The 26,143-nt window shown below is 38.6% G+C and overlaps 1 protein-coding gene across 1 annotated transcript; it reads left to right on the forward strand.

The window, feature by feature from the left end:
• The first annotated feature begins 7,124 nt into the window (after window positions 1-7,124).
• On the forward strand, window positions 7,125-26,143 carry LOC144739146 (enteropeptidase-like). The gene is made up of 12 exons (XM_078622155.1): window positions 7,125-7,299; window positions 7,428-7,584; window positions 8,927-9,120; window positions 10,908-11,049; window positions 13,359-13,534; window positions 15,055-15,205; window positions 17,497-17,663; window positions 18,231-18,290; window positions 19,235-19,400; window positions 20,857-21,131; window positions 23,204-23,349; window positions 24,128-26,143. The coding sequence occupies exons 3-12, from the start codon at window positions 8,928-8,930 to the stop codon at window positions 24,287-24,289; spliced, it is 1,638 nt and encodes a 545-aa protein (XP_078478281.1). The 5' UTR covers window positions 7,125-7,299; window positions 7,428-7,584; window position 8,927; the 3' UTR covers window positions 24,290-26,143.

A 26,143-nucleotide genomic window follows, 5' to 3' on the forward strand; every position in this document is an offset into this window, starting at 1 on the left:
TTAAGTATGCCTAAGATATGGCTGTGATGAGGGATTATATAGCTGCGGGGAGGGGGGGGGGGTGTGGGGGCGGGGTGTGGGCTGGGAGGTGTGCATGGAGTTCAAACTAAAGCTTTATGATGCAGGGGACATAAGTTAAGCTGGTTGATAAGAAAGCTAAGTTAAGCCGATTAATGACATCCTTTGTTATGCTGCAGGGGAGTAAATTGGAGCTGCTGGGGGAACTAAGCTTGCACGCTCAAAACAATGCACAGCAAATTTCCAAGTGATGGGAGTAAGCAGGCCTTAGAGTCAAATTTCTTAGTGATGGTAGTGTGTAAAGCTGGGAGTAAAAGACTGGGACTATGGATATGAATATAAACTAGCTGTCATTCTAATGCTTTTTCAGAGCATTCCTATTCAAAGGCAATATTACTGTCTATAAGATATGGGCAATTGGTCCGTATCTTTGTCACAATTAATACAGAATAAAATATTGTCATGATATTACACGAGATGAAATGGGATCAATACATTATTGAATTACTTTGGCAAAAAATGTGTATTGTGTTGCCTTTAACAAATCGATTTTAACCAGTGTTGTTTATGATTAATGGTTCAAATCTGAATTATGTTTGATTTCTTTACACATTCTTTATATATGATCTTGTTTACGTGACCTTGACAAAATTCCACATTACATTATGCATTAAGAGCATGTTTGTTTTTACAATGACATTTGGTTCTCCACTCCTTTTAGTTAAAGACGATTCATTTGACTGTGATTTCAATGGAAACTTTTGTGGATGGACACCCTCATCTGGAGATGTAATTAATTGGGACTTGTACAACACCAACTACTACAATCCTTCTTCGGGTAAGTAGACAGATCACCTAATACTTGTGTAGTGCTGAACTTTACACGGACAACTTCTTGCTTTTCTGTCGTCCTTTTATTTTACCAACACGGCACATTTCGCCACCATTCTCCAGCGCGTTCTCCGCTCACTCCCCGCGCTCCGCCGGCCTCGCTCGGCCCGATTCTCCTTCTCTCTCCCCGTCTCTCCCGACTCCCCTCTCGGTTTCTCTATCACACTCCAGCCGCTCTCTCGTGGTTTCTCCGTCTTACTACAGCCGCTCTCTCATGGCTTCTCCGTCTCACTCCAGCCGCTCTTTCAGTTTCTCCGTCTCTACTGCTACCCTATACTCTTATTCTACTGCACTGCTACTCTATACGCTTCTTCCACTCCACTGCTACTCTATACTCATCTTCTTCTCCTCTGCTCCGACCATCTCCGTCCAGCTCCCAGGCACAACTCCACTCAACTCCACACCCCCCCCCCCGTCTCTGACGCCCCTCTATTTATCCCCGTCCTTATTCATTTCCAATTAATTAGTTGGCGTCCCCCCCTGCCAACTTTCTCTATTCGCAGACTTGGAGGCGCCACCTTGTACCCAACAACAACAATCGGCCAATCACTGCCCTGCACCATAATTGCCTAATGGGCCGTCTTCGACTCTCTCGTTGCCCCCCCCCCCACAACAGCAGCATGTCCCGATTTGACCCCACTGTTCCCAACCCGCACGTGTGTACAATTACCCCCCTTGGCGCGTGTAAACCACTATACTTGTATCGGTGAATTTAGTGCAAAAGTAGTGAAAAGTTGAAGAGATGAGAAATGTGAGAGGTCATAGCTGGGAAAAAACACAAAAAATGTATTTACAGTAAAATTGTATGTGGAGAAGCCCAAACGGTCAAATTAAGAAAGGGTTGACTTGATTTTATCAAACAAACTGCAGACTGTCAGAGATGTTTCTGGCCTTAACAAATTGAACACAGGAAGTGGTCACAGACTGATGCAATGCAAGTTACATGCCAACATAGTCAAAGAGAGGGTGAAGCTATTAAAAATAAAAATGTAAGATACAGTAGACTTTCTATTATCCACGTGCGGTTTATCCAATTTGCGGATTAACCGCCCACCTGAGATTTTGACGTAAATTTATAACTCATGGATTTTACAGTAAGCACAAATTTATAATCTAAAAAACAGATATACATTGTTATTCTAGGAAATGTGTATTACATGTCACGTGCTTAAACCGAACAAATATCTGCTCTGGTTAATCCGAAATCCACGTGATCACCTCTACAGTACAGCAGTTGCATATCTTTACAACAGTGGGTAGAGTTTTGATTATTTTTGGATTATCTGCGATTTTTTATAATCCGTGGCCGTCCTCCCCGTCATTCGCGTGGATAATCGAGAGTCTACTTTAGTATCAAAAATATAGACCAACAATAATCATATTTTAGGCTAAACAAAAACAAACAGATTGAAATGGCGAGAGGAACAATTCATGAAATAAATTTCATCACTTTATTTAATCCATTATCTAGCACAGTCTGAAAAATCAAATACGTTTTGGGGAAGGTTAATATTAAAGAGATAGAGATGCAAAACAAAGGGTGTAATCCAATGCACTGAACTCTGTTAAACAATTATATAAGAAATAAAATAACCAGAGAAAACGAAAATTATAGAATATGTCATTGGCAGCAATTAAAGCATGAAAGCAGCAAGAAGTTTGATGACTTTAAATTCACAAATGGTAACTCAAATGAAGAAAGATGGAATCAACAGATGGGATAAAAAAAAATCTAAAATCTATGTAATTTACCCCCAATGTAATCCTAATTGTGTTGCCAGTGTCATATCATGACACGGGCACCCTACAATTCTAGCCATTGACTGCATATTCTCTCGTATTGGTTTTATCTCGTAAGTAAATGCAATGCTTTTTTGTATGGGAATATTAATAAAAATAATGATTGTATTAATTTTCTTGTGCAGATGGAGGACCTTTTGCTGCTATCAGAACTTCATATCTCCCAGATGATGCCCCTGAAATGAGCAGTTACCTATTAGGACCTCAAATTATTCCATCAAACAGCACTCGCTGCCTTCACTTGCAATACATGGCTGGCAACAGTGTAAACCTGAGACTCTTGGATGTGTCTGCCATTGGCAGTGCTGTGGGAGACTCAGAAAACCCCATCCCTGTGCTCTGGGAGCCCACGATGTTTGATATACTTGACCATTATGGACAACAATGGCAAGACGTGGCTATTAGTATTCCAGCCAATGTCACACAGGTAATATAATATCTTATAATGATCATGCAATGATCTGAAAAACATAACAGACATGAACACCATGCATATCAACGCAGGTCACTCTGGGATAGTAAAACACTTTTTTTTAGATAAGGGAAGCAATCTATACATTTAGAGAGTAAATAAACAATACACGCTTATTCAACCATATACCCAGCATTCTCTCATTTCTTATTAAATTATGTTCAAACATCCACAGACATATTAAACAAGGCAAAGTGTAAAGGCAATATATAAGGTCATACGCAATAGGCTAAACATTTTGAGGTGTCAAAACGCAACATTTATTATGAGAAAACCTTAATAACTGTGGCAATGAGAGATATAGTAAATTTTACCTTCCCATTTCACACAAAGCTGACTGGATAGCAAGTATCAAACCTCGCCCAGGAAATTAATGTCATTCACAAACTTTGCAGTCACAGATTCCCTGGCTATTAACTTAACATGTTATGCAATTGTTTGGCTCCGCCATTAACTCCGCCCACCATGTCCCATTTTGGTGAGTGGACTGAAACGTAAAGTGGAAAAAATGTCACTCATGAATCTCAGAATGCAGAACTGTCACTAACTTAAGGGAACATTTTAAATTTTACCACTAAAATTGTAAGGAATAACAGTGTGAAATGGTTTGGCTTGCTATTTTTGCATCAATAAAAGATGAACCATTGTTCAACAAATTATAACAATTTCATTATTTATAATCTCATTAATAAATTAAGGTATGCCTGTGTATTACTACAGTATACTGTACTACCGAACTTAAAGGGAACTGCAAATGCTTGTTTATTTGCAATTTTTGCCATAAGATTGGAATATTACATGCAGTAAAAAGCTTCATTTTTGTTTACGCTGATTGCAGGTAGCATTTCAAGCACACAGCTACAACCGTGGTGCTCTCATTGGGATTGACAAAGTCCACATTTCGGAAAACGCCTGTCTATCGCGAGGTAATGTTTTTTTCAGATTGTGATATAAACATTTTTACCAATAAGCTCGGCATGTATGTCCTGTCGTTTGGGTTGTTATTGGTTGAGAGCGTATTACGTAATGTTAGATGGGGATTGGTGGTAGTGTCTTCTGGAGAAGAAAAACGATTGAAGACCGTTTTTTTACACAGAGGAATACAATGGAGCACATTGTTGAATTCCAGTGTAATGGGATAATGCGAGCACAGACCATGGAAGTATTGTCAACTGTGCAATAGTTGCGCAATCTAGCAACTGTGGTGGTAGTAATCGTGTTGGCAATGACTTCTTGAACTTGCCATTCAAAGTTGTTCATATTGTTTTTGAGTAAATTGGTTTGTATATTTTTTAGACCCTTAGCTCTGTTTTGTGGGTTTATTTTAAATTCAGCATTAGGCCTTCCTCCGATTTACCAAAGTGGTTGAAACAATACTTGATTATTTGTGAATAAAATAGATTCATAACTTCTAATAATATTCTAAATAAATTAATAATAGAATGACTGTCGAGTCTTATCGGGACCATTTTCTTCTCTTTTTATTTCTATTTCAAGAAATTCCGTTGAAAGTAAGACCACTGAAGTCTACAATTAAGAGTACAATTAAAGAACTCGCACATAACATTCCATAAATCTGGTATTCGATGGTAAAATGTATCTGTGCGAGATCTACACATGCGCGCCAGCTAGCCAGGAATGCAGGCAGGAAGCCAGACAGAATTACATTTTTTTCGTGGAGAGTATGATCTTTGGGTGGTGATACATTATGGTCGTAGTGTGGAGGGTGGGTGGGGGGGAGGCATGATGTCAGCACGCACGAACCCGGCTCAACGCTGTGAAATGCGGGTGACGTCATCACGCAGATGTGTGTGTGGTGACGTCTCCAGGGCGCGTACGCACTTGCCCACGTGCCAGGCAGACAGGAATCCATCCAGGAATCCAGCCAGAAAAGTTTTCTAATATCATTTGAAATCGTTCTGTTTATTTTATGATATATGCTAGCTTCACTTGACATTTCATGTTGGTATTACAAATGTATAACTATAAGAAAGGTATTTGTGCGTGTTTATGATGAGCTGAATTATATATTTTTGAAATCATTACTTGCTTTTCAGCGGAATTGTGCGTTTTTGCTCTCGAGGGTCAGAATGGTACCATTGAGTATGAATTGGCTCCTCAGAACAGTGACGCTTCCTGCTTTTGGGAAATAACTGCGCCTCTCGGGAAGATCATAAAATTGAAACTTAACACGGAAGGGTGAGTTATACAGTGTGATCAACATTCTTCTGTATTTCATGTATATTTTTCCACATCATGCAATTCACATCTTAATTAAATAAACATGTTTTCAAATGCAAATTAAAGGGGCAAATGCTGCCATTAAAATTGTTTGTATAGAGTTACATAAATAAAACTTGGTGTCTGCCAGCATTACTGCCTTATGCTTTCCTCTTTTACGCTGCAGTCAACAAACGGAATCTTTCGCCTGATTGCATGACTTTTACATTGTAAAATGTATGGGCACGGGGTCAGCAAGTTACAACAGCAAACAATAAAAAAACAATAGGAGTGCAAAATAGAGAAAAGGGTAAGCAAGTAAATATAAATAAATAAAAGAATGATATAAGGCAATCTCATGCTGTACCACACATGCTTGGCAGGCATTCATGTTTTAACTAGAGAAGAATGAAAGGTTGTGTGTTGGGAGTAACCTTTGGGTACTGTCACCTCTTCTAAGATGTCTTGTTAGCATGGAAAAGTAGGCCAAATACCTTCAGTAGAGGTCCTGCCAGTAGTGGAATGTATTAGATCGCATAAATATTATTGTCGTTAACCTACCACCACCCGACTGGCAATTTGCCTGATGAAACCGGTTGTAATCACCAGTGAAACGTACTCAAATTGTAAATGTCGTGGGTTTACTCTCTGAAGTAGTTAAAAATTGGCACGCTTTGTTTACGTGACAAACCTTACAAATTTGGCTGTGTCGGATGGTGGTGTGTTTGCGACACGTATTTACGCGATCTAACCCAAAAACTTATATTATTAATAATGTTGGTCGCAAAAGCCTGTGTGTTAAACAGCAACAGAAGCATCATCACCCTCCTAAATTTGTTTGTGAAACCATTTGTTGGCGAGTTCTCAGCAATGTTTTCCGTGTACCACACATCAGAAAGTACCATATGAATAGCGCAGAATAGGTCGCCACACCCATTCTGCACTCCTGTGAGTGGCCAAGCCCTCAAGTGTAGAATGTTGTGGTTCCAACACTCACTTTAAGCCATATTTATTTGAGGCGGAGTGGATTGTGGTTTGTCAGTGACGTATATGGCCCATCATTAATTCCACATACGAGGCTGTAACTGTGTTAAAATGAGGCAGAATGACGGTAAAAAATGCTTCATGATTGATCAAAATAAGAATTGTTACTTAGACTATAGGAAACCGATGAGCTATGAAGCTCTTTTTGACAGATGTCAGCAAGCTACAACATCAAACAATACAAAAAACGATAGGAGTGCAAAATAGATAAAAGGGTAAGCAAGTAAATACAAATAAATAAAATAATGATATAGGTCCGATTTAGTTGTCCAGTATTTAAAATATTGAATAATTATCTAAATATTGTGGAATATCTCAATAATTGTACGTCTGATGAAGCCTATGACTGATTTCCATTCAATATTCTGTTTCTAATGTTGCTATCTTTGTATCATCCATGTCTGTTTTTGGTTTTGTTTCATAAAGTGAATGCATATTAATATTTATTACTTAATGTACACTCACATAATTTCTAAAGTGGGTAATTATAATTGTACTGGTCTTTATACCCCTTAGCTTTTATGTCTCAATTCAACCAGTGAGAATAATTTAAAATCCCATATTCTCTAAAAAGTAATCACGCCATTTTATAATAAACCTATCTGTAGGTCTACTTAAAATGTCTACCTATCCCAATGTTGTCTGTATGTAATGTTTTTTTTGTTTCAGAAACAACAATGCTTACTGTTTTCCCATTTATGAAATTAAATATGATATAATTAAACAGAGCAATGCCAATTACAGAGCTAATGAACAGTATACATACTATTCATCCCATAATACACTGATTGTCAAAGTTCCAAATCGCTGCGTTGGGAATCTGGTCATTGGAAACTTTACTGCAATAAGTCCAAGTAAGTATTGTATTATATTTGTTTAAGTTCGATTCAACAAAAGTTTTTTCAAAATAATTTAACACTGATGAAAAAGTAGTGATATATCTTAAGTCGTACCTGGCTGATTCATATTTGTTCCACAAAAGATGACGTTCCTGGCTGCGGAGGAGTTTTGAAGAGTCATTCGTATGACTATGTTTTCTCTCCAAACTACCCAAATGACTACAGCTACAACTCACACTGCGAATGGAGCTTTGATTTACAGGAAAATTCGAAAATTGCGTTGTACAGCTACGTATATGGGTATGTTTATGTACAATATATGTTTTATCAACCATGTCATAATTGTCACAAACTTGCTGTGCTGATGCAATTTGCTTGGTAAACGTTTGTAAACGGTTGTTCAGCATATTTTAAACTTGTCAATGCAAACAAAATAAAAAAAAATAATAAAACCTTTAACATTGACCAATATGACAGAATTGCACAATGTGTCTTGAAAATTGCATAATATTGTAAACTGTGAATTTATCGCAGATTACTTTAACCACTAATTATTTTCCCGGAATTCCCCTGCAAATCCATTTTTTTGCAGATAAATGGAGTTATGTGGCTAATTACTTTTGTAATCAGCAGTACACCAAGTTGGCGTGACATTTTTTTAATCGGATTACAGGACTTACCACTGGTGTGCTGCAGATTACAGGATCTGTGATATGGTCCCGAATATCACTGTGAATTATGGGAGTTCTGCTGAATTTCAGACGATTATTTCTAAAAATAAATAGTGCAGCTTGGAGTGATAAATTAGCAGTTCAAATTATCTCAAGTGCCCAAAAGTTTTTTCGATGTACTTTTTTTTTACCAGCATAAACCTTGTGACGACATAAATTGCAGGTATATTGCTTTTATTTGCAATTTAGAGGTGTTTTACATTTATAAAACCCACCGTATAATACTATATTTGAAAAAGAAAACATTGGCTGGGTTTAACCCTGCCTGGCTGGATTCTTGGCTGCCTGGGTTCCAGGCGGTGGGTGTCACGCCTCCCCCCACCCGCATTCCACTCTGGTCGTGTATCCCGCGCAATTGTGATGGAGGGAGGTGTGGGAGGGAGTTAGCGGAGGGAGGAAGAGAGAGAGAGAGGAACGGAGAGGAGAGGGGCAGGGAGATATTGGAAGGGCAGGAGACGGTTAGGAAAGAGAGCAAAACGGAAAGAGGAGAGCAAGGGAAAGCGACAAGCAGTTGGAGGGAGGATTTGGGAGAGGCAAGGGCAGATTGAGATGGGAGACGGAGAGGTGCGAGATCGAAGGAGGGAGAGATATAGGGCGGAGGGAAGTGGGTGGGATATTGTGGAGGGAGGAGAGGGATATAGAGGGAGGGAGAGGTCGAAGAGGGGACAGAGGAATAGAGAAACAGATAGAAACATCATGGGACCTCGAGACATCGAGATACATTGGGATATACGGTACAAAAAGGCAATAGAGTGGCAGAGGGAGACAAGGCTCTAGATAAGATAAAAGTTTTAATGGTTGGCTGGCAAGGGAGGGATATATGGACGGACACGTCCAAAGGACATGTGGGTTGCTCATGTTAGAAATTTACAGGATTCAAAATACATGTTTCCTTGTCATTTTATTCACAGAATGCAGAATTCCATAAACTGTACCGCAGACAGTTTGGAGATTAGTGATGTTATAAATGGAAGCCGCACATCCATATCTAAAGTATGCCAAAGCTGGTCACCTGAAACAATTGTGTCTCGTGAGAGTAAGATTGTGTTCACATCTGATTGGCAGAACGAAGGCATGTATGGATGGTTTTATGTCTTCTATAGAGGTATGTTCGTTTACATATTACTTTAATCACTACATACATATTTATATTGTATTTGTGTACATTACTATTGATGGTGCATTTGCTTGGACAGGGCTTAGTATGAGACATCAACCAATCTGGCCTACCTACAAATACACTAAAAAGATAAAAAGTTCACGGTACTAAAAAAAGTAAACAATTGCAAAGTAAGAGCATTATACATTTATTGTAGCAAGATTTAAAACGAAAAGTATACAAATAGTAGTGAATCATATTTAAAAAACATATTTATATTGTCCAAATTAAGCTTTTAACTTATTTTGAAGATTAACACAATATTTATGAATGTAATACAGATGCAGTATTGTGTACGGAGCGTACAAACTCAAAGCAGATTTTAATATATATAATAATATAATATTTTACTGTATTGACCTTTTTGAATGGTGATGCAGCAACATTCAGTGGAGATTGGTGGGTCACAATGAGATGGGAGTTTGTCAATTTGGTAGATTGGGGGTTGGTGTGATGATACGAGTAACAATAATTATGCTTTTGGTGATGATGATGATGACATAAGATGATTTGTCCTACTCGAGGCGTTGGGGGGTTATCTCAAAGGCTTTCTGTAAATATCAGCATCATCAACAGTGTCCATGTCATCATCACCACCACAAGCAGCATTGTCATAATTGTTAAGTTCTCATATCTTTTTTTGTCTCCTATGCATTGTTCATACTATTTCCTCATATTGCTCATTTAATAATTTGCTTTGTATTATTTTCTGACTAAATATATTTTTTACACCTGGTGAATTTTTTTAAATCCGTGTTTAATAAACGAATATGGATTTCAGGGCTCCCTATTTGTTTCTTTAACTCCATTAATTTAACTCTCATTTTACAACAAAATATGATTATGGTCACCTCTACAATTTGCTTCATGATATGTCTTTAACTGAAAATTGCATTTCGAAACTGTCTATAGTAATAAAGATATAAAATCATTTTGGTTACAATTACAGTTACCTGGGCAATAACGCTGTTTAAGAAAGTTTAAAACCATGTCTTGAAACTAAAAATATAAAGGTTCAATATCTGGCTCAGGAAACAAATGTATATACAATATCATTAAAATTACTTTCTTTTACTAAATAATACACCATGAGCTACATATCCAACTACAATTTATGTCTTAAGGAATTCCCTTTTATCTATTTAAAGGTTACTGAAAATGTTTTATACATTTTACATACGTGTTCTGAAGTAAACAATACTATAATTAAATTTAGAAACATAATATATAAACAAATTTGAGTTTCTAATCTGGATTTGATTTTGCCTCAACAACCATACATGAAAAAATGTGGATCAGATCCTGTGAGTTTGATCAGACCTCACATGGTTATACATCCTGAGTGACGATATTAACACAGGTAGCACTACAGTTGAATTTCAATACAGACCACGTCATAACTCAGTATATATCGGTAGAAGGCCAGGTAAACCTGGTAGAGAACTCTGAATTAGCCTTTTGTTATTATCTTGGGCAAAATTGAGAGTTGCACATAGATGGATGAAATTCATTTCCTTCAGCCAATACGTGAACCACACACTTGGTGTCTGAATTTAGAGCATACACTAACTAACATATCTTCACCTTGTGCATATATTTCAGTTATTAAAAATTCAGTTGTAGATTTTTAATATGTAATGCAATTGACATAGCATCTGTTTTATTGAAATTTAAATTTTAGATATCTGTTTATATTGGAATTATTGAACCCTCCCACATTTTCTCCTCGTCAGTTTTTGCACCATGTAGTGGCAACTTGACAGGATGGCAAGGGTCAATCCTATCCCCCAATGCCACGGACTATGACTACCGCTGCAGTTGGAACATCAACACCCCAGCCGGCACAATCATCAAACTCTCCTTTGAAGAACTGAAGTGAGTAGTGTATTTCAACTTATGATTGTTTTCCTGTTGCTTGATTCACAATTAAATAATGGTTAAAATAGTAATAATAATTACAGCTGTTGGCTTCTCCATGCCATGTCAATCACGGGGGTTGTTTTGACCAGTACGGATTGGTAACCAGGATTTGAACTTGGGTCACCAGGTGCATAGCAGTGCACTAACCATTGTGCCATTTCTGCACCTCTGCATCACAATATTAAGCAGGATATTCACATATGCTGCTCATGGCGATACTGTTGTTGTATTGTTTGTAATTTCCTAGCACCTATATTACTTCAAATATAGATTAATAACTAGGCAAATCAAGGATGAAAAATTGATGTGGAGCACTTTTTAAAGCTGAAATAAAAAATGAGAAGCAGCATATCCATAGGTTTCAAGAAGGGTTTCAATTAGTGCATACTACTGTTGATGTCAAACAACGTCAGCACTGATTAAAATAAGAAATAAATCTGTAAAGTGCACGAAGAAGGGTGCTTAAAACCACAATGAGGAGCACACGGATCAGGAAACAAAAGAGAGACATCGAACTCGCTGTTAAGAAGTGTAAGTGCATTGGACCAGGCACAATTGAAGGAAAGACAGCCAAAGGATGAGCCGAGTGAGGCCCAAAAGCATAACTGCTGTTGAGCTGATTATGTATTTATTTTTCTCATTCTTCAATATATCATGAAAACATAAATCAATCGAGTCCACAATTAAATATTTAAATGGTAAATATATTATTAAATTCGTAGCAACAAGTACATGTCTGAATAATAGAAAATTGGTGAATGAGTGAATTATTAAATGGAACTGTGAAAAATTTGCTTAAAAACAATGGTTACCCCCATTATTTTTACTCAGCCCTGAAAAGACAATTGTTACTCAGAATGGAAGCAGTAAAGTTCAAGATTCTACAGAAAATATTATATATAATATACATTATATATAATGTGGAATGTGAAGCAAGAGCAACCCAACTCGTCCTTGGCTGGTGCACAATACCTCGCCAAAGATACTGAACACATAGTTCACTAACACAAAATTAAAGTATGTTATAAACCCATAAACATTGTGAACTTTACTTTTCCATGCTAGGATCCAATGCCATGCAAAGAAAAGAGTAGTGTTATCTATGCCATGAAATAGGACACTTGTAAGGAGCAATATATTGATGATAAGGAAGACGACTAAGATGCAGCGTTCATGAAAACGTAATTAACCGGTCACTTATCGCAGAACACAAACTAAACACTGGATATACAATTGATTTAGATTCAGTCATGAGCACAACACCAAATTGTACTTGCAGTTTTTCAAATATTTTTTACTGCCAAAAACAAAGATCAAGCCTTAAAAAGGTAACAATTGTATTTACAACCTTGGCTATTTTTAGTTATTCTATCACCATGCAGGAGAAAATATAAGTTACATTTTATTCCAAACTAGCTTGGATTCTTGTCTTGGATTAATACTCTGCCTACGCAGAGTACGCAGAGTATGGGGGGGGATGCGTGACATCAGCAGGCACACTGTGTGACGCTGCCGCATGTGGGTGACATCACAGATGTGACGTCACCGCTCACTTGCCGTGCAAAATATATCCATTATTGCGCCCACCCCCAAAATACAAAAGTATATTTTTATACTTTTTGCATTGTGTACAGTCTGGAAGCTACCCACATGCCAAATTTAACGTTTGTTACATGTTGGGAAGTGTGTTAAACATTTCGAACAGACACACATATTCACAAATTGCCCTTTTATATATAGATTATGAAAGTGAAGATATATAAAACAATAAATACTACACTGCCAATTACAAATATGATTATTATATTTGTTTACCCATGAAAGCCTTACCGTGTCTCAAGACTATTTTTCAGAAAGCTATTGCAGGCAGGGAAATTATGGTTTCTAATTAAGTAACTTGTGAGTAATTGTCAAATTTGGACCACGATGCCATATAAAAGGCTTACTCTTTTTTTAATGAACGGCATGGGATCTGTATGTCCACTGTAAAGCAGTTGCCATGTATTTATAGTTAATTCATCCACAGTATTAACCAGGTCAGCCATGGGGTAAAACCGTGAACCTATGCAACACGCGATAAATGTGCTTCAGCTGGGACCTATCATAGTAATGAATATTATATTTTAAGATGTTATCCGTGTTTGATGTATGGAGGATTGTGAAATTCACATCACTGGCTCAGTGCCACATGCCCATCAATGATTGGGAGGCATCTGTCATGTAGATCAAGACTTAACAAAATGTTTTCCTTTCTTTATTAACAGCATATACTATTACAGCATGCTCGACATCTATGATGGAGAATCTTTAGACGCCCCATACCTGGGTCGCTTTAGTGGCTCCATTGTTCCGCCTCCCATCCTATCTACTGGCAATTCCCTCTACATCCGCTATTACAACCCTAGTTACACACAGCTACCATTTAAAATCACCTACGAAGGTAAGCGCAACATTGCAAGGTAAATGTAGGCACGCTGTGTACATATTTACATGATACTTTGTACAAAACAGTGGAACCATCATTTCAGTTGCAGGTCGGGTTCTCTGTATTAGCTTGAATCGGTTAGGGTTTAAAGTAGCTTCGATAGGTTCGGTTTAGGTTTAAATTTTGCTAAACATGAGTTTAAACCGGTAAAAAATGTCAGATTTGCTCAAAATGAGCAAAAGAATGAACGTTGGCTTGGTCTAGATTGCAGGCTGCAATTTAGGCGACATGAGATGTCTTTGTTTTGATAATTTAGATTGTTTTGTATAATATGCAATGTTTATTGGCAAGCACAGATGTGTTTGATTTACTTCAATGAAGTCTCTATCTGTGTTGCAACTTGCACAAAATGGTGACAGAGCTACAGAGAAAAACAGATGCAGAGACAAGTTGAAATGTGTTGACATACTGAGGTGCAAATAGACAAACGGAGATGTTTTACAATCTTAATTGCTGTGTTTTATTGCTTATCGTGTATGCATTTTTGCAAGAACTAAACTACAGTAAATATAATGTACACACTAAGCAATAACGCAAAGAATAAACGTTGCACATGATTGATCACATATACTTGAATCACTATTCTAATAATTGTGTTGTAGGAAATGCTACAAAAATAAATTTAACTGGAAAATATGGAGAGAATATTGATTATCTCATTGGCAAAAATTTGGCGGAGATGTAACATTAATCAAGCATTTTGTTAACTTCATGCTTCTGCCATTTTTGTTGAGTAGGAAAAAATAGATCTTTTCTTCATATTTCACAGTAAATTAAATTTTAAGGATTAACTGTAGTATTGCCTCCAACATTGAATTGAAGTGGAGATTAAATACATTTTATAAATGCTGGGCAATGTTTAAAAATATGTGTATATCTGTTTCTCGACGTATTTCCATCACTACTTGTTGTGTGATAGGTACTTCGCTAACAGCATTTACCTCAAATATTTGTTAAATGCTATACAAGGGACCTATGTCTTTGAGTTGTGTGTTGTATTTAACTGAATCATATTCATGTGTCTATAGGGGCGCCCCCAGTAGATATACATATATTGAGGTTCTTCCTTGAATTAGACTCTGTACCTTAACCTAGCCTGTTGTCGATACTGCCAACGACTTATGATTAATACAAATTAGAGGCCGTTAAAATGTTCCAAATGTCCCAATTTCTATTTGTTATTTCAGTTATAATTGCATTTACCACAGCTGTTCATGTTCATCACAAAGTTGTGTACTTATTGTACCAGCACTGCAATCAGAATGAGTCACAATTGTTTTCATCTTTAGATTGCTTTTTTCAGGCCCCGTTTCATTGATTGGCAGCATTTGCAATTTATACACGTGCTTCTATGCACTTCGATGATGGAAAATCGAAAACATGTTTAGAATCATAACAACAATAACCCCCCTTCAAAGTGCTTGGGTACATGTGCAAAAAGTAATGGCAGCCTATCTGTGCTGTGTTCCAAATAGCTATGGAAGTCTACACATCAGTGCTGGAGAACAACGCAGAGAGCATTTCATCATTCGATGTCACCTCGCAAAGGCAGAACATACTCTTGTTCTTGTGGGAGCTGCGTGTACCGGAAGGGTTCAACGTCAAAATCGACTTTTTTGACTTGCAGTGAGTAAATACAAACAAACTTGGGTAGTTTGTGTGAGCTAGTTCTTAGCAATGATGGGTGGGAAAGTGAAGGAGCAATGGGTGCCAAGAACCACTGTTTACAAGCAAGACGCCTTTGGATATGGCCTTGCTACATGCAATATTGCTGGAGACATAACTTAGGATATGGTTGGACATAGTTGATGGTGAGAATAAGGAAAGTCCATACAATTAAATAGTGTCAAACATGTATTAATTTGAGGGAGAGTTGACTAATTATGGTGTGGGATTTTGCCTTCCCTGGAATCAAGAAAAAGCTGTAGAATTCAAGATTGCTTCATATAAAGTTGCCCAGTTACCATTGAGGTTTTTGATCCACAACAAACTAAAATGATTATATATGCTCCAACAACAAGCCATGAAGATGAAGTAGAACAATTGTACGAACATATTAACTATTAAATGAAGGTAAAACGCATTACAGCACATTATAGGGTGCCTGAAATGCAAAAGTAGGTAAAAGATGGAAATGGAGGAGCCCAAATTTAGAAATTATGAATAAAGCTGTCTGGATTATCACGGATAAACCCCAGATTGTAAAATATATCTCTGTCATCCCAAAATTCAACACAGGATGTGATTGCAAGCTGGTATGAAGCAAGTTACACTTCAACATTGCCAATGAGATGACATCTAATTACGGTCAATAAAAGACTGTTAACATTACAACTTTGGCTTTGGAGATGAGAGAATGTATACTGATCATAAGCAATAAATGTAAGCAAAATTGTTGAATAAGTCACCGATTTAAATATTGAGATATCATTTATAATACACTGAAAGTGGGGACCACTGTTAATAATAATGAAGATATCACAACAAGCAATGGCAGCATGGAAGCAAATAGTAGCTCTGAGATGGCAAGATGGAAATATTAGTACATGACAGCGATAGAATCTACTTCTGCCTCCTCACCACCTTACAGCCCAGCAGATTTGGGAATCTCATAGTGCTTGAAGAATTCTGCATGATCCTTCAAAACACCTGATTACTTGTGTGCCATCAAGCCTAGCTATAGTATGTATTGGATCATTACTGTACATGTGTAATGACAGGGTGCCATCTGTTGACCAGGAAGGATAATCACGAGTATGGGTACGTTTTATAATAACCAACTAGAAGAGGGGCATAACTGGGTTTCAGGTAAAAGGCGGGGTCAGCCGGGAAGCTTCGGTAACCTGCTCGAAGGTTCTAGAAGGAGGCGTGGCCGGAGGTGGGGCCTGGCCACGCCGGGGAGTATATAAGGGGTACGTGATGGAAGGTTCGGGGCTGTCGTGGGGTCCGGGTCCTGGCTACCGTCGCTGGCTTCGCTGTCATCTCTCTTCATCGTCTGGCCACATGGCCGATCCTCTGCACGGCTCTCATCATTGTCGTCGCTATGTTAGTCAGCCAGCTATATAGTTATACACCGACGATGGGGCTGTGTAGATGGGTCAGCTATGCGCAGCCGTGTTTTTATATATGTCGCCCAGTGATTGTGTTTAAAGTGTGAGAAATACCTACTATAATAACCCAGGAATATCCTTAACGCTCGTGACGTCACTCCACATCGCCCATCCCTCCTCATTAATAATCATGAGCAGGTGACGTCACTCAACATCGAACAGCCCCCCTCATTAATAATCATGAGCAGGTGACGTCCTCCACATGGACCCCCCCCCCCATTCATAATAATTAGTGGCTGACGTCACTCCACATGGAGCACCCTCCCTCATTAATAATCATGAGCAGGTGACGTCCTCCAAATGGACCCCCCCCCTCATTCATAATAATATGCGGCTGACGTCACTCCACATGGGGGGCCGAGGCACCTCCCCTCCCCCCTCCTCAGCGTCAACTCACAACCCTCACTACAAAGACAGAACCCTCACGTCACGCGATTGAGACATCAATAAAAAGGACGTCATGATGAACAACCGTAAAATGAAATAGGTCTGTGTCACCGCGCCCTTACAAATTGCACACGAATGGATGCAATTCATATCACGTCGCAGTCTGCTTTTCGCTTGCAAGTTTCAGATTTACTGCAATACACCCGTCCTTGGACAGGCAAAAGGCTAGTAAATAAGAAGTCCTCTCCACGTTGTGTCTGGGAAGTCGCTCACTACACATGCAATAATCCTTCTCATACGCTTGTATCTTTCTGATATCTTTGTTACATGATTTATATGTAGACATATGTTCATGAATGAATTATTGAAAACGCACGCATCACGAACACTTATGTATATCAATTTATCGTGGGCACACAGACTCGAGGATGACCCTCTCTGCTGGAATGAGAGCCTCACTGTCTATGATGGAGTAAGATCTCTGAACACCAGCCTGGGCATCTTTTGCGGCTCGAGCATTCCACTATCCGTGCGATCAAACTCCGACAGCATCCACCTGCTACTTCGTCTTCGTACAAACGAACCCTGTATGTCGAAATACATAACACAGGCTGCATAACATACATTGGGAGGTCATACTTGTAAATCCACAATGTAGAAACGATTTCTTCAATGTTTAGAAACACTTTTTTTAACGGCTAGTATAATACAAATTTAATTTATAATTGACTAAATACGATCATGTATTAAAATGAACATTATATCTAAACGCACACCCATTATTACTGATGTAAAGAATTTGAATACATTTGTACTTCTTTTCGTGGTCATAGTAGTTTCTGGGGGAAAATCAGGTTGCTGATCTTAGAACGAGATGTTATTTCATCACACTGTAATGCTTATACTTTCTGCCCAAATGGCTGTTTGTGACCAATCCTAAAATTTAGTGAAGTCGCCAGTTTTCCAGAGTCCTCGTCAAAATGGTACTCTGAGAAATGTTGCCTGCAATGTACAACATTAGCATGAATGTAAAATAATTAATACCAATGACATGGAGATTATTTTTGCGACCTCATTACAATGTTTATATATGAAATATGGTCCTATACATACTTGTATCAACCTTGATAATAACTGGATGTTTTTATTTTCAGGGAAAAGATTTACCTTCACTTATTTCAGTGTTCCAAAGATTGTTCCCACAGTCAAAAAAGGTGAGTGTAGCATCGCAAAAACAAATAAGCACTTTAACGTAACAATGTAATGAAATAAAATGTTAAAGTTTGTAATGGTGAATCATAAGGGAGTACATGTTGTGGAAATAAGTGGTGGGTTGTGAAGGTAATTGCATCAAATGTGAACATTGTAAAACATTGTAAAAATGTGTCTTGCACAGGTATTGATATCAGATTGCCCAATTGATAAGCACAATGTGACTGCTGTGCTACTACTAGATTGTAGAGTGTAAGATTAGTAGACGCCTTTTGGCGTCCTCTGGTCTAACACCGTTTTGAGACTAGGCTCAAAATAAAGCTGTCTCTGGTGTGGACCAATCAGTTTCAAAGACAATGCATATATTATCAGAGTATGTTTTTTGTTTGCATTCTGACCACAAGTATTGTGGTTAATTAAAACATGATTCCTTGTAAAAGGCTTCAGTTTGGTGTTTTAACATCTTAACACCTCTTTGTTGCCAGAAAAAGGGGGAAAACCTGTTCTCAGCGTACAAAAAAATGCAATTTTTAGAGGGAGCTTGACATTATTGTTAGATTAGTTGATAAGATGTCGATTTATCAATATTAGACATGTGCATTGGTTTATTAGAACTGGCTAAACAGTTGATGAGACTTGCACAATATTGAGCGTTCACATTAACTTTCTGATCCAGTCACATCACCCAGTCAATATCAAGCACCAGCTCCCACCACTATTGCTACTTGATCAAATCCTTGCTACAATCCCAGCTGGGTTTCCATGGGACATGACCTTTACTGATGTCATGTTGATGAGTTGTCTCATTGAAATCTAGGAGAGCGTTCATTAGTCCACCTTATCAACAAGCAATCATGTGCAACTAACATTATTGACAAGAATGTGCTTGGAAAAACAACTGATTCTGCGTGTATACACCTTAGCTGATTTTATACCACTTGTTTAGAGTGTGGCCGAGTTCCTACAGGAGGGAAGAGTCGCGTTGTGGGTGGAAGTCTTGCCAATGTGGGAAAGTGGCCGTGGCAGGCAAGCCTCCAATACTACAATAGTCACATGTGCGGAGCGAGTCTCATCTCGAAGGACTGGCTCGTATCTGCTGCGCACTGTTTTGAGTATGTGGATTAAGACCTTATGGATTTCTTTACGAAGCAATGTAGTGAAATTATAATTCCATAGTTGTATTTTTCAATGCACTGTTGTAGACCTTACATATTAGCGTTTTAATATACTTTTTTAATGTTCTGTAAAATAAGCAGATGTTTAAATCAACGATATAGCCCATTTACTAAAAACTCATCCTCTCATAACATACGTTGTCTGCTCTACTGTTCTTTTATATGATGCTTGGATACACTTTTTTCATGAGTGCCTTGCGTTTAAAAATAAATAAATGTGGTTCATCATAGAGAGGTACAACACAATGTTTGTTCATGTTTTGCTTATGTGACAATATGAAAATATAAGTATTAAGTTATCTAGGATGTAAAAATTTACGCATGAATCCAAGCTGTCACACAAGTACACATGTTTAAAATGTAATAATAAAAACATTGTGTATTGGTCGACACCAGCATAATTTCTGAGCAAAAAAAGAGTCTCACTCTTAATTTCATATCCTGTAAATTTCCATTTATGAATTACCAATGAAACGTATATGTTTAACGCTTTAACAATAACAGTTTGGCCAGTTACACCCATTTAAATTTAAAGACAGTATATTGTAAAATTAGAATAAGTATTTTACTTGCAAACTGCATGTCCATGAAAATTGCCATGAAGCTGGTTAATATTGATTTTACTTTATTGTTGAATAATTCAAGTTATCCTTATGTAATATAAATATTCAGGATCTGATTGGAAAAATAAACTGATTAAACGTCTGGCACATACAATACTGTGTTTTTCAAAACTGGTACAAATGTATTTCTCATTGCCTCAAATGATCTTAAGTTTGGTCTGTCTCAGCATGAATTGCCAGAATGACATATGTAGTTGATCCTGTTGGCATGTGTATGCCAGGCAAATGCAACTTTAATTATTTTTTTAATCAGTCAGCTCAAACATGTTTAAATATGAAGCTCAGGGGGCTATTACCCAAAACAGAGCAAGATTATAGAAAGGTAAATCTGCAGGTGTAGCCCTGCTATTATTTTCTCATGCCACTGCTGACAGAAGGGCCTCCACTCGAGGGAGCTCTAGAGAGCCCTCTAGAGGGTAATTGGCCTAATCCTCCATGATGACCAGACACATTCGAAGAGGTGAGAGGACCCATAGTTTACCACACAAAATGCAATCTGCCAATCAACTGTTATATACCCATTTATATTACTGGGTGTACAGAGGTGATGGGATTTAAGAAATGTTCCCATGAATTAACTGCTGAGCAAGAAAATCAGATTCATTATGTTAACCATCAAACTGTGGCAGCTTCTCTAAAATGTCAGCAAGTATCTGTACCTAGACAATGCTAACATGTGTTCCGTTAACCAATTACTGCACCAAGAACCATAATTTAACCTTTGTTCATCCATAATTGTAGGAATAATGGATACATGTTTCTGTCTGCAGGGGAAGAAACGATGTCAATGCATGGCAAGTGCGTCTGGGTACCACATACATCTACGACAGCTGGAGCTCTGTGAATTTGGCGGTAGCTGAGATCATCACTCATGAGAGGTTCAACTACACAGCCATAGACTATGACATTGCACTGGTGCGGTTGAGCTGGTCTGTGGATTTCACGAGCCAAATATCCCCGATCTGTCTGCCGCCGGACACCAGCCACTTCCCACTGCCTGGGAAGACCTGCTACATCTCTGGATGGGGACGAACCTCCGAGGCTGGTGAGCTATAGCTTGTGATTTCAAAAGTACACGCAATACAAAGTGCGAGTCATGGTAATGAACTGTTTCACAGCAGTAAATCCTTAATGTGCAAATTTAGTTAATTTGTATGTACTGCCTACCTGTTTCTCAATCCACTTCTGGATGGCGGTCTCCTCATCCTGAGGTCGTGGGGGTTATTTGAATATATAATGCAACGTGCTGGTCATGGCAGGGTTGTTGAAGGCTATGTTTATGGATGTGGGAGCATAAAACAGTCCAATGGATTTTGCTCCACTGTTCTCTACTACTGCACACCACTTAGTCCCACAGCCGCATATAAAACCTGGCATGGGTGGTGGTTGCCTGTCCGAACATTATCCAGACTCACCTGGCTTAGCTCTAAGCTCTGTCAAGATCTGGCACATTTCAGGTGATTTGATCATGAGCAAGACTATAATACAGTTCAAATTATGTTTCCATCAAGAAATTTAACATAGATGAGTTCACAAATCTTTATATATGTGCTTCAATGCATATGGTACAGAGAGCATTGCGAGAGTCGGTTTTGGCCAACACCTCCTATATGGAGGATTTAGAGAATCGCCAAATGCCTCGACCACATTTTCTCGGAAGGGGTCCATAAACACAGACAAACCATCAGCCACAGTCACAGACGGAATCCAGGCATGCACCTTTGTCTTTGTCTGAAGCTGTGTATAGCAGCAGGATAACAGATTATATGGCACATGTTCAAGATAAGGAAAAACAAGTAACTTTGGGTTTGCACAAGGAAACACGTCCTCCTAATTAAACGTTTTCTAAGGTTACAAGGGCATTTAAACACAGGTTATGATTCATGTCCAATATGTGAATTAGAAAGGAATTGGTATCACAGTAACATAAAATGTAACAGCATGATTCAATGTAAATTCAAGGTATGGTTTGACATATCAAAGCAATTCAAAAGTTAATTATATCATGGGTGAAGGCACTTATGGTAAAATCCCAACTCCGTTCCAGTTAACCCAGGGAAATGTCTATGGCTCGGGAAAATTAAACTGTGTTTAATAATGGCCACGGAACGTGTCGTTATTGGCTAAACTGTTCTATGGGATTTGGGGTATAATGCATATGAGGTACTCACAGAACCCCGTTGGCCAGAGAGAGCTCTAAACCCTCTTAAGGCCCAGTATCATATTACCTTCCCAGAACTCGGTTGCAATATCACAGGAACCAAAAAAGGGTTGAAAGCACAGTACTTTCGTGGCAAGCTCCAGTAGCAACAACACGTTTATGTGCATGGAACTTGGGTTTCCAGATCACAAAAGCAGAGACGAAGTTGTAGATGTAGAACTCTGATAACCAGATCATCACAGGGATGACCATTTTACCATACCGCAATACCTGATCATATGCTTGAAACAAGAAGTTGCAGGACCACAAGTTTTGATCACAGGATTAAGGCAGATTTGAAAGTGTAGCAACCCTGCAGGCCTCGATTTTAGGATCAATACAGCTTGATGAGGTTGCAGGTTTGCAGGATGGCAGAATGTTTTCATACACCAAGCAATACTTTCCAGGTATCTCTAGTAACTGACATCGTAATGGTGTCAGGGTAAATTTTACATATCACCAATAACTGACACGGTAAGGCTCCATACTCGGAAGAGTGATCTTCAGACATCTCTAAATTATGTTGAGGTAAAGTCCTCTGAGTATCCAAGAGTATCCCAGGGCTCAGACAAGGTATTGCTTAGGGTACATGAAGAGGTGGCATGTCAGCGAGCCTATCGAGTGCATCTCGATTTGGAGTCCACTCTTGTGCGAGTTTAATGGTTCTGGGGCCGGGTCAATTGAGTGTGGAGATAAAGGGTTCGCCCTACCAGCTGCTAATAACCCATGCAGTGTGTTACACAAACCATAAAACTGGTGTGATAACTGCCTTTTCCACTTATACGGAGCAGTTGGCATACATGGCAGAGATATCCCAGTTGTTAATTCCTGACTGAAGCTGTAACAGAAATAAGAGCTAAAAGTATGCAATGTAAACACCAAGCTTTAACTCACGTAAAGCATCTTATTTTGTGCAGATTATGGAGTGTATTATGAGCTGTTGGATGCTCCAATGGACGTGTTCAGCCACAGTGGCTGCTCATCAGACAAGATGAATGGGAAGTCAATCACAACGAGGATGATCTGCATTGGACATCCGGCTGGAGGCATAAGTGCATGCCAAGTGAGTGCACGTCAGATGTAACACATTAATGGTGACTTAACATCCACATGTATTCTGTGCTTAATAGAAAATTAGACAGCATTTGAGGATGCAAATACAATACGCATAACTACCAATTTAGTTTGTAAATTGATCTTAATATATACCCGAGTCATTAATCATAATTGAGTTTCCATTAAAGCTTAGTTAAATTAATCGATAAGATATGCTCGTCTTGCGAAAAAAATATACGATCTGATGCTAATACTTTCATTGAGTTCATTGAAAAAGTAAACAGTTACCCCTAATACTGGTAGGAACCTCTTGGTTACACCAGCTCACGGGATTATTGTGACCGTCCGTCCGTCGTGCAGGGAGGGGCTGGGTGGGGAGGGAGGGGCTGGGTGGGGAGGGTAGGGTAGGGAGGGGCTGGGTGGGGAGGGTGGGGAGGGGCTGGGTGAGGAGTGTGGGGAGGGGTTGGGTGGGGAGGTTGGGGTGGGGCTGGGTGGGAGGGGTGGAGCTGGGTGGGGAGGGGCTGGTCACCCCGTGGTGCCTTTATAAAACTCAACGTTTAACTTACTCACGCCGGCTTGTGCCCGCCCTCACAGTCGGGCATATTTGCGGAATACACCACGCCGCCGTTGACCCTGGCCATTGACCGAGCAACCCAACGTTCCTACCAGCTCCCTCCGCAGGAATGTGTTATTGTGGATGATGGTTATGCATTAAAAACAATACTCCACATGTAATAAAGGCGATAGTTGTGCTAAGCTCATCGTATCTCTGTCGCCGGCTGCAGGGAGATTCAGGGGGCCCACTCACCTGCCAGGGCACGGATGGGACCTGGTATTTGAGCGGCGTCACCAGCTGGGGCAATGGGTGCGCACGGCCCATGAAACCTGCCGTCTACACCAAAACGAGCAAGCTCCTGAAGTGGATCAAGCAGTACACAGGCCTGTGAGGCTCAGTTTTCAGTGTTGTATTTTAACAAGTCTCCAATACAGTCAGAATAAATAACAGCTATGTGTACATTAATTTGAAATTACTATCTGATAATACCATTGGGTAACAAAACATTGTCCACATTTATGGCAATGTACACAATATTTTAATAATTACACTAAGTTTTGAACCACCACATTGAGAGATAATGAAACCCTTCCACGTATCGGCTCTCCTGTACTCATTGTTAAGACTGCAGATAGGTGAACCTATCACAGTGCATTGCAATGTAATATAATATGAATTTGTAAAGCATCTGTGATTGCATTGAATATGCTGTGAAAGACGTATACAGAAGAAAATAATGAGGAAGAGGTGTTTTTAGGTTGTCTCATAACAAAATGTTTATGCGATGACTGATTTAAGAACAATTATTAACTATTATTTACAAGCCACTTAAATGAATGTACAACGGATAATGGCAAAATAAATTTCCTACTTTTCTATTTGGCCTATATGGAATACATTTAAAACAACATTGCTGTACAGGAGAGATGCTAGGTGAATACATTTTCTGTGTTGGTGTAAATAAGGTTGGAGTAACATTCCTATGAAATAATATCTAAAAATGGGCATTAGTTCAATAAACTGAACTAAGTGGATCAAAAACTACAGGATAAATGATGAAGCATCAATACGTGGTTTTAGACATTTTATATGGTGGTGATATGGTTGGTAATGATGACGTCCACAATTCTTGACCTATTGAGATTGATATAATACACACGTTAGATATAAGGATGAGGAGCTGAATGTATACCCAGATGGTTAATTAATCAGATTATTTCATTTTATGGAGGGAGAGGGGGTATTGTTTTAATCTTTATAATTAATAGCAACTGGTATGTTTGTCAATATATATGCTTCGTATGTATGTTTTAATTATTTTTCACTGTACATAGCCAACCATGCTAATCGGCGATGCTTTGTAAGCTTACTATAAATACACAAAATAAGTCCAAAATAAATCAATACAAGCTTTAAAAACGTTAACTGTTTGCAAAAATGAAATAGCTACGTTGATATCGTATTAAAATAGAATATACATATTAGAAGCGAAGTGAGATAAGGATAAAAATCCACAAACATAAATCCGCAAACATAAACAGAGGCAGACGAGAGTCTATTGGAGTACTTTTGGGAAAACTAATTTAATATTGAGCAGTACCATAAGTGCCTTAGAGAAGAGACTTTATTCATGAGCGGATATTATTTGTACATTATAAACATTGACATTGATGAAGAGATTTGAAAAAAGCTGAAAATGCGCAACGAAGCATGGAGAGGTGCATGCTTAAAATTAAACTGAAAGTAAAAGGAACATTGATTTGAAAACAAATGAACGTCAAATTGACTCTTAAAAATAAGTGGACTTGGACAGGGAACGTCGCTAGAAGGGATGACGGCTGGTGGTTGAGACATGACAGACTCCGATTAGCACTGTTGACTACGTACGGTCCGAAATAAGTTCAACATACGTACATACATACAGACTGGCAGCCATATGAAGTGATATGACCTCCAGAAAATCCACTGCACAAAATGTAGCAATAAAATTGGCTCGTGTGTGCAAGTTCTGGGCCTAAGTCTTCATTGCAGGACAATGATGGATGGCTTGGAGAGGCCTTCATCCAGCAGTGGCTAGATAATTGATAACCGTGACTTATTCATATTCTTTGGTTCTTTCGTTAAAGTCACCGTGACCTTTTAATTCTGTTTAAAAAATTTTTTTATATAATTTCTGGTGTGATAATCAATGTCATGTAATGGGTTGATATGAATTTCAATAAACGAATTCTACAATTATCAAAAA

This window comes from Lampetra planeri, chromosome 1 (assembly GCF_965212315.1).
Source record: "Lampetra planeri chromosome 1, kcLamPlan1.2.h2, whole genome shotgun sequence".
NCBI classification, from domain to species: Eukaryota; Metazoa; Chordata; class Hyperoartia; order Petromyzontiformes; family Petromyzontidae; genus Lampetra; species Lampetra planeri.

What these genes read in the sequence shown, in the direction of transcription:
- LOC144739146 (XM_078622155.1), top strand. Translation starts at nt 8,928, where the DNA reads ATGCAGAATTCCATAAACTGTACCGCAGACAGTTTGGAGATTAGTGAT. An exon ending in TGTTCCCACAGTCAAAAAAG is followed by an intron (nt 18,291 to 19,234) that starts GTGAGTGTAGCA and finishes CCACTTGTTTAG; the next exon opens with AGTGTGGCCGAGTTCCTACA. An exon ending in GGGACGAACCTCCGAGGCTG is followed by an intron (nt 21,132 to 23,203) that starts GTGAGCTATAGC and finishes TATTTTGTGCAG; the next exon opens with ATTATGGAGTGTATTATGAG.